Genomic DNA, 13,041 nt, shown 5'->3' on the forward strand with positions numbered 1-13,041 from the left:
GACCAGCCATCTTCCCAGAGAGTTCCCCCATGCTCAGGGACCATTCTGAGCAGGCAGATATGTCGTCTGCACACAGGTGCCCTGTTTCAGAGCTAAGGACACTTCACCAGAAGCAATCCTAAGCTAGCTGCTGTCAGCACTCGGAGCATCATAGGACACAATTTACTGGTATAGGTGGAGACTTAGGCTACAGAAGCATTTCAACGAATGCCAGGGCAGAGGTGACTGATAAGTAGATTCTAGTCTGATTTGGCAACTCCATCCTCTGCTCACTTGGGCTTCAGGAAGAAGACACATTGTCTCTGAAAAATGGTGGTCTGTGAATTATTTAGGTGCGTTGTTGACCCTAGAAGATCTCCACTTGTGGGAATGGAATGGGGTCTGGCTCTGGTTATGGATGTCATAAATATCTCCCTGTGTGATACAGGACAAGACTCTTGGTACGTTGTTGTTGATACCATAAACTGTGAGTTATGCCTATGTCAAAGAGTTTGTGAAACTCTACCACCTCACACGTGGGATTTAGTGCACCCTTGTACTGTGTGACATAGCCTGTGGCTTAGGGGAGCTACAAACAGGGCATTGCCAAATGTGAGCTCACTTGAATTGCCTGAAGGTCTTTTAACATTAGTGAGTGGTAGCAAAAGCAAATTATTCTGATGTGTTCTTAGTGAAGTCACAACTAGTCCATTATTGTGATGCTTGTGAGTCTACTAGAAGATGAAGACGTTATGAGAACATCAAGGTCATTGTTGTGTGCCACATGGGTCTAGGAAGGTGAGAACCACACCATTAGGCACTGAAATTCCATCTGAGGTCCATGTGAATATGTAACTTTTTAGATTAGGTCATTAACTTCTGTAAATCTTTTCCATGTCTAGGGAAGAAAACAAATTACTGATCCAGATGGACAATGAGTTAAAAGAAGAGGGGGCAGAATGTGACAGAAACAAGGTAGTTGGTTATGTGATGTGAGCCAACAGCTTCACTCACATGGGAGTGGTGTTCCCCCTGAGATTCACCCTTACCTACAGAAATGGATAAAAACATTTCTGTTAAGATAAGAAAGTCTTACTTGTCCAAGAAGATAATAACATTTTAACATCGTCTGCTGTGTGATAATTTTCCATTTCTATATACTGGTCCAGATGTTTAGCTGATAAAAGTTGATGTAACTTCACTGATTGCAGAGAAGCTGCACTGGGTTGATGAGTCAACCTTTGCTCATATAATTGTTTAGATTTATTTTATTTATTAACCTCAGCATAGAGAATGTGAGGTTTATGACTGCTGAAATGGATGATTTTTGTACAGAAAAGATGAATTCTCCTCTCAGTGATACCTAACCCCATCTTGTAGGTGGGGATTGAATCTGGTCATTATGTGTAAAATAAAATGTCTTATGTGAAATACCTACATATGATAATACTTTGGTTGGTATTCATAGGGCCATGCTTACACCATCTGTTTCAGTTATAAATATTTTAAGTGCATGTTTCAGTAAATTTTAGGGTTTGTAACGTTGTAGTAAAATAAGTAGATGCGTAATAAATCCTAGCAAGCACAGAATCTCCCATGTTTCTCAGTAGGATTCTGTTTAGCTGCTCAAAAATGTCTTGCCATGGCTGCAAAAATGTTGAACCAAGCTTATAAACTTCCACAAGTGTGCTGCTAAGAAAGTTATTTTAGCATCTTTAGAACTATAAACTGGATCGTCAAAAATTTGTAGCAAATGTTTTTGCAGGAGAACTTTAATCTGGCTTTTTTTTTTTTCCCTTTTCTGCTTAACATTCAGAAATGCAGAATTACTTAAGAACCACATGCTGATGCAAGGATGAAGGTTGATGCTTCTTAGAGTCCTCCATTTCTGTGAAATCCACCCCCAAAATGCCATGAGGACAGTATCCAATAGCCACATCTGGGACATCTCTGAGCCTGCTCTGCACTTTTTGGCCAAAATCTCTCTGCTTTAGGACCAGATTAAGGAGCTTGCAGTCAAGTGTAGTTGAGACTGAATCTGTGAAAAACGTGACATGGGGAAGGGAGGGAGTGTAATGATACTTCAGTAACAACAGTAAGGTTATCATGGCTTTGCTCAATCTAGATGGGCTTCTGTTTAAGACAATGTGTTTAAAAATATATTGCCAAGCTTTAGAGCTTCCAACATGCAATAATAAAATAAAACTTGTCTGCATTTGGTTTGTAGAGGAATTTTTGTATTATATGAGAGTTTAAAAAATATTTTCTTAGAAGTTTTTTCCAAGTGGGTTTTTTTTTCTTTAGAAGGTCTATATGTTGACTAGTAGCAAAGATGACACCCAGGAACCATAGTTTCAGAATTTTGCTGTACTCTTCTCTGGTGAAGCCTGGTACAAATAACAGAATGTCAAGTGTTCTGTCTCACCCATAATTAAAAAATGGATGTTCTGTTTATGTGTTTTCTTACAGCTGGCAGCATTAGAGAGACAGATCTTTGACTTCCTTGGTTTCCAGTGGGCTCCTATCCTTGGCAATTTCCTACAAATCATAGTTGTCATTTTGGGTTTGTTTGGAACCATCCAGTTTAGGCCTCGATATATAGTCGTGGTAAGTCTCATTATTTATTTTTTTAAATTGATTTTAAAACCTGTTATATTACAAAGCAGAATTTTTCTTGGTTTCAAAACAGCAGATGTTATTTCTATAGAAACTTTAGAGGTCTCCATGTCTTCTTGTAAATTTAGGACTATGAAGTAGCATTTCTGAGATTTTGGAAGCTATCAAGAATGGGTGACCTAGAGAAAGTGCTGCCAAAATTATCATCATTATACAGTTCTTAGTAAGATTTTTCAAATAATTAAATACCTGGATGGATCATGGGAACATCTACATTTTGACTGCATAAATGAGGAAAAGAAATACAAATTGTTCTCCTCTTTGCAATAGACAAGAGGAATCAATGGCTATTAAAAAGAAATAATAATATTTGTAATGGTTGTTATATTTACCTCCATCTTCTTAAACAGATAGATGCAAGGATTGTAGAAATTCCTTTTGTCCTGTGATCCATGGGCTCCATGGAAGTTTCCTTCTCACTTACATCTCAGTTACTTGCCAAGACCTGTATTTACAGCCTTGCCCCTAAATTGTTGTAAATCATCTGTGATACTTGTAACTTGAAGCTTCACAGATTTTCTTCCTATGCACTCAAAACAGCCAGGAATAAAAAAAATTCCAAAGCTGAAAAGGAGGCTGCCTTTTCCTCTCCAACAGTCTTTTGAATGGATGAATATTATGTCGTTACCTGGCAGTGTCTGTGTCTAGGACATTTCAGTTGTGCTGTCAGTAATGGAATTTCAGAGGCTAAAGTCTGGGTTTTTTTCCTCACAAAAGAGTGAAATAAATGTCTAATTGAAAAAAAATCATTAAACAAATACTTAAAAAGCTCCATCTTTTCTAGCCAAGCCTGGAATCCTGTAATTCTTTGTCCTGTCTTAAAAGAAAAAGGGAACAAATGTACCTAGAGCTCTTTGTACTCATATTAGCTAAGCTCCACAAGCAGACTATTGTAAATGGATTGATGTAAATAGCATCTGATTACCTGTGGCTGGAGAACTGGGCAGTAACATATACATATCCATATATTGATGACTCACCTTTCTGCTTTGTGTTCTCCATTTTACACATAAAACATCAGAAGCAAGGGAGGTAAACATTTGTAAAATTACGTAGGAAATTTGAGTCTGAAGCGTGATGCCAAAAAAATCTTTTGCCCCTTGGGTTCTGTATTGCTGTTCAATGGTGGAAGCTCTAGTTTTCAAATTAAACACAACAGATGTTGACTGTTTCTCTGTCTTTTCCAATGTAAATGAACATTTAAGACTATATTAAAGTCAAGAAACACCTCAACAAGATTCTTTATCCTCAAATTTAACTGAACTCACATTCTGATTTCACTTTAAGCATATATTTAAGAGGTCAAGCTCTAGTAGGTGCAAATACTCACTACTTGGGAAGGTCAAGGCTTTAGAACAGCTTCTATCCTTACTAATGTAAGATTCCCATTGAAGTAGGAATAGTTTGAGCCAAATCCTGAAGTCTGAATAGTGAAAGTACATAAGTTGTCTGAAACCAGCCTCACAGCTGAATGCTAGCAGAAGGAGGTGGCTTGCATCCATAGGAATAGAGATTCCCACTGTTCTTCTCCCTGGCTGAATATTTCTCCAAACCCTCTCCACCAGTTCTGTCAGCAATTCACTACATGCTCCAATAAGCCAATTTCACCCCTAAGTTCTCAGAGAACCAGCCTAGCAAAAAGTGGAAAGTTGTTTTTTTTCTATTTTGGTGAGCTGAATCCAGTCTATGAGGTTCCCGGCGGGTGCCAGGACCAGCATAAGGTGGAGACTGGGACTGCACAGTCATGAACAGGAGGGAGGTGAAGGGGAAAGGAGAAGGTGTGAGACTTCCCTGGTCAAGGTGCAAACTTGTTGGTTTAGCCTCTTGTCTAGTTTCACCCACCAGCTGAATTCAGTGAGTACCTCAAACCAGGACAAGCAATAATCCTCCTTTTGCTTCAGTTCCTGCACTGTTCCTTTCTTTGCACCTGCACAATTGTCAGTTTGGCCACTTGATAAGCTATCAAACTAGAACAGATCCAGCTGGAAAGCAACTATTTTCTTTTCTGGTGTTAATTTAAGTGTAGGTCAGTTCTCTGACCTGTTTCACTTGTTTCAGCAGAAGGGAGGAAGTGCAAGAAGAGGAAAAGCACATGGAGCCTTTCTGCAGAAGTGCAGGGTTACACCAGCTTAAACTGCTTGTTGATCTATAGCCTGAGGATCTTCCAGGCTATACCTAACACATGCTTCCCAGAAGCTGTGCTTCCTACATCTGTCCCAACTGCAGCTGGAGTTTGACAACTGTCCTCAGAAGCCCCAGTGGAATGGACAGCAAAGACCCCTACCATTTCCAGCTGCAAGCTGTCTTCTCTAAGACAAAAGGGAATCCAAAATCACCTCTCCCAAGGAAGGACATGAACTGTCTCCCTGCTTCTGAAACCTTTTAAAAACACCATCCACTGTTACAGTCATAAACTTGAACTGCTGGCTTGAAATATAAGGTCTGTTTAATGGAAATCATAGAATCATTTTGGTTGGAAGACACCTTTAAGATCATCAAGTCCAACCATTAACCCACTACTGCCAGGCCAAGTCTTCAGTAGGGTCCTGGATTCTAGTATGACTTAAACACAGTGTGGAGACATTTTGTCCAGGACTCTGCGTAGTGAGTTGGGCTCCAAATTAATTGAGAAGCTTCATGGGGTTCTGAGTCAATAGCTGCACTTCCAGCAATATCTAAGTCCCTGGAAGTGGTAGTGATCATTGTCCCACATTAGAGCAAGAATTTGGACTGTGACTTTGGCAAAAGATATACACTGAGTCCTGCTTTTATGTACTCTGTTGAAGCTTGTGGTTTAAATTAAGCTAAATCCAGTTTAACAGAAAAAGTAACTGAATACGTCAAGAAAAAGATGCTTAGTGTCCATCATCTTCTTAAGTCTTCTGTGAAAATCAGCTTTGTTAATGCAGATGATCCCAATCAGAATATAAAAAAATGAAGTAAAGAGAGAATCATGTCAAATAGGAAAGTTTATTTCTGCAAGCTCTCTGCACAAAAGTGATCTGGCACATGTAGGAGCAAACTGTCCCCGTGATACTCTGTCATAGTCCAGCAGGGGTGTTGACCCAAGGTGGCCTTGGTTTGACCTCAGGAGAATGTCTTTTTCTATCTTCCATGTGATGAAGGCTGTGCCTGAAGGTTTCCCTGACCAGAGAGATTACATAAAAGCTTTGCCATCACATACTGCATATATCATGTTCTCTCCCCTCAAAATTTGTCATACGGCAGGAATAGGAAAGTAAGTGAATAAATGTCTTACATGTAGGGCCATAACTTGAAGCACTTCTACACTGTAGTCAAACATGAGGCTAGTTCTGCAGGCACAACTGAACAGGCTTTTGGTGCAGAAACGTAGAGCCAAGGAGCTCAGTGAGGGCTGCAGTAGAAGCTGGATAAACACAAGAGCAGATGGATGATTCTAACTCTTCCACTGCCATTGAACCCAGGCTAGCTGGTTTGTCACTGTCATATGCTGTAGTCATTTCTTTGTCAGCAGCATGAGTGTAACTATTGTAGATTAAAAGCCTGAATAAAAAAATTTTTGCTTCATAGGCTGAGTGATATAAAATTTGAACTGAGAACTTTCTACCAAAAATAATGCCCCACCTTCTAAAGGATGCCATGCAATGGCTGAGTCACAATGCATCTCTGTTGAATAGAATTGTCATCCTAAGTAGATAAAGGTTGTTGCTCATGTTCTCTGTCTACAGTCCTTCAAATACAGGACTATAAGGATAGTGACTCTCAAATAAATCTGGAATTTCAATCTCTCGTAGGTAAAATTCTAAGTCCTCAGAGCTTAGAAAACAGAGAGAGAGAAGGAGCAACAGCATTAACTCCAAGTGTCCTAATTAGTTTAAATACAATAATTATTTCTAATAGGCTTTGTATTAATTAGTAATTTAGATCAATTTTTGTGAACAATTTGTCCTGTCACTAAGTGGCTGTGCTATTTTCAAGACTCCAATATTTTGTGGCTGAATTAAATCAGTGCAAAGCCCCCAGGGGACATAAAAGCGCAGAGCTGATTCCTAAAGTTCCCATATTAGTTCATTTGAAACTTACCCAAACGTTTGCAAAGGAGAAAAAATGGCTAAATTTCAATTCTAGCTACACTGTATCACACCCATCACACAGCTCCAGAGCTCTGCAGTGATCCATTTCCCTGTGCATGCTTTTCCTTTCATAACAGAACTTGCTACCACCAGCAACGTTTTCAGGCTGCTAAAATTGATTGAAGATGATGACAGGACACGTGTTAAAGTTGGAGGATTTTCCCCTCTCCTACTTCTGTTATAGGACTTCAAAAGCCTTTTGAGTCATGACTCATGTAGCTAAAATTGCACAAACCTGGCCCAAAGCTGAATATAAATGTATTAATGAACAGTGAGAGGAAAAAATAATTCAGTTAAATAGTATAGGGGAGTATAAGGTGGAAATCTTTGCTGTACTTGCCTTAATTTGTCCCATTAAAAATATGATATGTAGGCAATATGTACACCTGAAAAGCTAGGAGGGATTTTATTAAAAGACAAAACAAAAGCAGAAGAAAGGCTCTACAGGATACTTCACATATATTCAACCAAATGTTATAGAGACACTCCAAACAAGTGTGAAATATTTAGGCATCCAGAATTATTTCTTGAATATCCTTCCTGGTAAGTCCTGAGTTGTTACTGGTCCATTGTGTTGATTTATGCTACTTTTCATGGCATCTTTCACAAATATGACTAAGTAGGGCTCTGTACGTGCTGGTGCCTCTGAGGCACAGCCAGGTATTACAGGGGCACCATCTGCTGACTCGGTTGTTGCCTTTCCCTTGAAGTATCCCTGGGCTGACATTCGTCGCCCCTAACGCCAAGACGCTCTCAGAGGAGGTCCTGCTCTTCAGATTAAATATACACTTGAGACAGTTTAGTCATTAAAGCTAAATCTGCCCCACAATCCTTGTCATATTCAAACTTGGAAATTTCCCTTCTCTCTCTTACCTTTCAGTTTAAGAAGCCATCCTCTGCATTCTTGCTTAACCCTTTCTTTATATGATATTGTGTCCATCCAATACTCATGATTTACCTCTAGGAAGGGTTGTATTTCACTGGTATATAAACACTATTTCTGCATTGGTTTCAAAATGACCTGTAGAGTCAAAACAGATGTAGAGATATCACTATTGTAGAGTTGCTGGTATTAAGAAAGGGGATCTGAAAGGAGCCTACTGAGTTGGACAGTATTTTAATAGACATTTAACCTGTAAGGTTTGGAGCGTACTCTCTCCAGGTAACTTATAAGACTCCAGTAGAATCATAGAATGGTTTGGGTCAGAATGGACCATCAAGATCACCTAGTTCCAACCCCCCTGCCATGGGAATGGATACCTTCCACTAGCCCAGGTTGCTCAAAACCCCATCCAAGTTGTTCTTGAACACTTACAGTGATGGAGCATCCACAGCTTCCCTGGGCAACCTGTTCCGGTGTCTCACCACCCTCACAGTGAAGAACTTCTGCCTTAGAAATTCATCCTATTGCTCCAAGCCTTCATAAAAAGTCTCTCCCCAGCTTTCTTGTACGTCCCCTTCAGATGCTGGAAGGCTGCAATAAAGTCTTCCTGGAGCTTTCTCTTGTCCAGCCAGAACAACCTCAACTCTCTCAGCCTCACTTTATATCAGAGAAGTTCCAGCTCTTTGATCCTCTTCATGGCCTCCTCTAGACCTGCTCCGTCAGATCAATGTCCTTCTTGTATTGGCAGCTTCAGACCTGGACACAGTACTCCAGATGGTGTCTCATGAGATGTTTCCTCACACCATAGTGTATATAATCCTTAGTGCAATGGACCAAAAGCAAAAAAGTATACAGTGCATCATGAGGAGGAATCCTCAAAGATTCTCACCAGTGCCCCTGGTCCTTCCAGCAGAAGGAACCTATTAACCAAAAATGTGCAGACTTTTAACTTGTGCATCATATGGGTTATAAAATAAAAACCCCAACTCTTCTTATAGTTTCAACCTGAGTGGAAAATTCCTTCTTTATGCCAAATATGGTGAGAGTTGTGATAGACCTGCTGAGCGGGGAGGGGGACAGAATGTGACTGGCCAAGGAACTGGGGCAGGAATTGCTGGGGAGGATGGGTGAGAGTGGGCAGGCACGGCAGGACGGCCAGAGTAGTGTTCAGGACGTGGGGTGGGAGAGGTTGAATGGTAGGCCAGGTCATGAAACAGGTCAGCTGAGGTGCCCTTGGAGGGAAATGAACCCTGAGGACCAGTGTGGGCCTGATATTTCATTTCCTAACTGCTCTGCCACTGTCACAGCAAATGTCTGCCAGTGGGTGTGACATCCCTTCTCACAGAGGACAACAATTCAGGACTGGAGGTTCTCTGATAGCAAAAAGGAGAGGTCTTCTTCACAGCTCTCAGAGTTATGCCTTTGTTAGCAACCTAAGCATGTGTTAGTGCCATGCCTCATAATGGAATAGTGTTACAGGGATTTTTTTAAACCTTGATGGTGTACACATAAAAATTTACTCATGCCTACATAATGTTCAGATAGTATTACAAATTTTTCGTGAAGAAACACTTAAAAATTAAGAAAAGCTGTTACTGAAGTCCTCCTGTGCAATCTTAACATACTCCTTTTATATATTTGCAGTTTTGAACTGCATAGATGCATACAATTTTTTTTTTTTTTTTTCCCCTAGAGCCACCTTAGTTGCAACAGAAGAAACAGACTTTTGGGGTTTTTCTGGTGATAGTAGCTATAGAATAGAAATTTGATTTGCAGAAAACAGCAAGCATGGGAAGAATGAGGCATGTGGCAGCAAGAATAAAAGGATTACTTCTGTAAAGGCTGAACTGAATAGCTGAGCTTTATCTCTGCTCTCAACCACTGAAACCTTTGTTGACACAAAGTGAGTCACTTAAACCAAACTTTTCATGTGCTTTGTTTTCCCTTTGAGTTCTGGGTTCTTGTCTGGAGACCTTGTGGTCTGATTTGCACAAGTGCTGAATGCTCAGCCACAACACTGAGCTTATAAAGGGCTTTATAACCCCAAGTGCTCTGAAAAATTAAGTCTTAAGCATCTCAAGTTGGATGCCTGTAATGTATGAACGCTTCTGAATGTAATCTCTGTGTGTATCAGAACATCATTTGCATTCCAAGAGCTGTATCATTCCCTTATAACATAAAATAAATCAGTTAATATTTGTGCAGCACTCACAGCAAAGAGTATCTTAGGAAACCTCATGAGGACATTAATATTCTGTCCTCAAAGCAGGGTCTGAGTGACAGAGATATGAAGTATTGAGTTGGTTGTTCATAAACTGTATTAAGGGAGGTAAAGTCTTTTAAAATAAAACTACACCTCTGATGATTTAATTAATGTTCGTGTTGTATTGCTCATCCACAAAACAGAAAAACTATGATGTCATATATAAACAGAATTCTGACATTTCCTGATCTTTCTCTCTTGCTTTGCTGTCTTAAAACTTATTTTTTAGTGTAGTCTTCCTTAAGTACTTATGACACTATCCAAGGGAAAAATTTGCTACTTGCATACCCAAAAAGATGCGTTTTCAAAAGTGGGCAATAGCTTTCTTAGTTTGAAAAATGAGATAGTACTAATTATTGAATATATAATTATTAAGTTCTCAAAGCAAATGGAGCTTAAATTTATATGCCTGCAGTTCAGTGAGAGCGTAGGAAGAGTCTCTCCACACAGCAGCTGGGTTTCGAGGTGCACGTCTGCTCTGAAGCTGAACTTCTCTTTCTCTCACAGCAGATAAGGAACCGAGCAGGTCTGGACTGTGTAAAACAGCCTGGCTTGGCCTGGGAAAGCACGTCCAGACAGTTTTTATCTACATGGTACAGAGCTGTCTTTGGTGCCTTTGGGACAGAGTGAGGCCGTTAACAGATTGGGCTTGGCCTGGCAGATTGAGTGGGTTTCCTTTGTTGCAATGGCAGATTTCATTCATAGACAGATAAAAAATTCTGTCTTAGAAAGGAGAATTCTGCTGAATATTCTGAAATCCACTTTCTACTTTCAACTGAGCTTGTATTAAGTGTTTGCTGATTTTGAACACTCTGTACCTGATGTTCTGAGAACATATGTTGGAAAATCAGGAGCTTCTGATGAGTTGCTACAAAGTCAGCAAATGCTATGAAATGTAATATCCTCTTTTAAATTAATCTTATTAATTACAGACCATAACAGCTATGTCTGGTTTATAATAACCCAGCCTTCAGTTGCCACACTGTCTTTCTCTGTAGGCCAGAGAAAATGGCCCAGGAGTGTCATTCTCATTTTGTTTATTAATGATCTACTTCTTATGCCATAGCCATCTCCAAACTGTCTAAGTGCCTCATGAGATATTAAATTAAAGCAGCTAACCTGTGTGGTGTACAGAACCCACTATGCACATGGGGGGAATTAAAGTGTGGAAAAGTTCATCGAATCATAGCATGGTTTAGGTTGGAAGGGACATCAAAAGGTCATCTGGTCCAATGCCCTTGCAGTTATCAGGGACATGGTCAACTAGAGCAGGCTGTTCTGACCTGGAATGTTTCCAGGGATGGGGCATCGACCACCTCTCTGGGCAACCTGGGACAGGATCTCACCACCCTCAGTGTAAAAAATGTCTTCCTTCCATCTAGTCTAAACCTCACTTCTCTTAGTTTAAGATCATCACTACTTGTCCTGTCACAACAGACCCTGATAAAAAAATCTATCACCATCTTTCTGATATGACCCTTTAAGTACATAATAAGGTCTTTCTGGAGCGTTCTCTTCTCCAAGCTGATCAAGCCCTACTCTCCCAGCCTGGTCTCCTAGTAGAGAGGTTCCACCCTCGAATAATTTTTGTGGACTCCTCTGGCCCCACTCCAACAGGTCTTTCCTGTGCTTGACCTAAACCTTTCATTATCCATCACAGAGAGGGGAAGGAAGAGGGGAATATAACCCAAGACTGCCCAAGAATGTCCAGCTGATGGAAATGAGATCCAGCATGTCATAGATTAAGGCACTGAGCTTCACTGAGTGTATTGAATCAAAACAATAGCATATGAGCCTCACCTGCTCACAGCTAATTAAAGTAATTAGGGACTTAGGGGGAGCTCTCCTGTGAAGGTCATAAGGGCGTTGACATAGAGTGGTTGTGTTGGTGCTTGTTGCGTTTTCCAGGTGGGTGTAGCCTTAGCCTAGCTGCGTGTGCTCTTAGCACAACAGACAGGAATGCTTCTGAGGTGGGCTGCTTGGGGAATTAACTGGGCAGTTAAGGGTCTGCAGTCAGATATAGGTAAGGGTATAAGGAAAATGTGCTAGTCAGTTATACTGACAACTGAAATGTAAGGTGATTTATGGTAGACAAATTAATCTCCTTTTCATGAGGTGGGTGGAGTATGAGTTTAGTCTTGCCCTGGAGTGGGACACTGGAGAATGCAGGAGAGATATGGATGTGTTCGCTTGTTAAGGGTATGCTGTAGGATCAGGTTCATGGCCATGAGGACTGGAGAAGTAGCAAGCTATTCTTAATTAAAATACTTCTTATTGAAATACTCTCAAGAGTTTGCTCTGAAGAAATTGGATTTACCCTTTACTTTGTTTTTTTAAAACAAAACACAGATTATCAAATCAACAGATCTACTTTAATTGGTGATTTTTTTTTTATCTTTGCCTTTATTCAAAAATATTTAAATCTTATGAAGAATGTTTGGCTATTTAAATTATTGTGCTCTTCTGGAGTCTCTGTTAATGGAGCTAAATCATGATTTATGAATGACTCCTAGCTGCCCCAAAACCAGTGTTTAAGTCAGCATTTTGGATATAATTGACATCAGTAGGATAGTCCAAAACTCAAAGGAGTATATCTGTTTTATTGGTACCTATTTAGAGCAGCAACAAATATTGGATTTTTAATTTCCTGTGTTTCTTAGGGGACTTGTGGAGGGAGAAGTCATCTTCTGAACTCTCTGTGCTTGTCTTTTCCCAAAAGAACAATGCTTATTGAACAGGATTTTTATTATTGATCTTCTCAGTATAAAGTCCTTTCATCTTCACATTTTATTTTTCTGTCTTTTTGCTTTCATCCGGCTTTGTGTTTAGTACACGGTGTGGACTGCCCTGTGGGTCACCTGGAATGTTTTCATTATCTGCTTCTATTTGGAAGTAGGAGGACTTTCTAAGGTAGGTCACTTAACCTTCTTGAGGTTTATGGGAGGGTATTTTTAATAGCAGAACTTTCAGATTTTAGAAGGTTGTAACCATAGAGGAAAAATGTGGTTGTTTGAACATACAATCTGATCTTCAGAGTTTCCCTCCACTGAGAACTCCAATGTTTGAGCTTGTCTCTGATAGTAAATAGGCGTGAGTTTGAAGTACGTAACTGCAATAAGTCTGAA

General features: G+C 40.0%; 1 protein-coding gene across 1 annotated transcript; it reads left to right on the top strand.

Annotated features, from left to right (window-relative positions):
* Positions 1–309: 309 nt before the first annotated feature.
* Positions 310–12,826, top strand: LOC103778433 (sodium/potassium-transporting ATPase subunit beta-1-interacting protein 3-like; the record flags this gene model as incomplete). The annotated part of the gene is made up of 4 exons (XM_008946025.1): positions 310–440; positions 882–954; positions 2,449–2,586; positions 12,746–12,826. Coding segments are annotated over exons 1-4 (423 nt in total), but the record flags the coding sequence as incomplete, so codon positions are not given.
* Positions 12,827–13,041: the final 215 nt, after the last annotated feature.

Source organism: Merops nubicus, unplaced genomic scaffold, assembly GCF_000691845.1.
Source record: "Merops nubicus isolate BGI_N331 unplaced genomic scaffold, ASM69184v1 scaffold14260, whole genome shotgun sequence".
Lineage (NCBI taxonomy): Eukaryota > Metazoa > Chordata > Aves > Coraciiformes > Meropidae > Merops > Merops nubicus.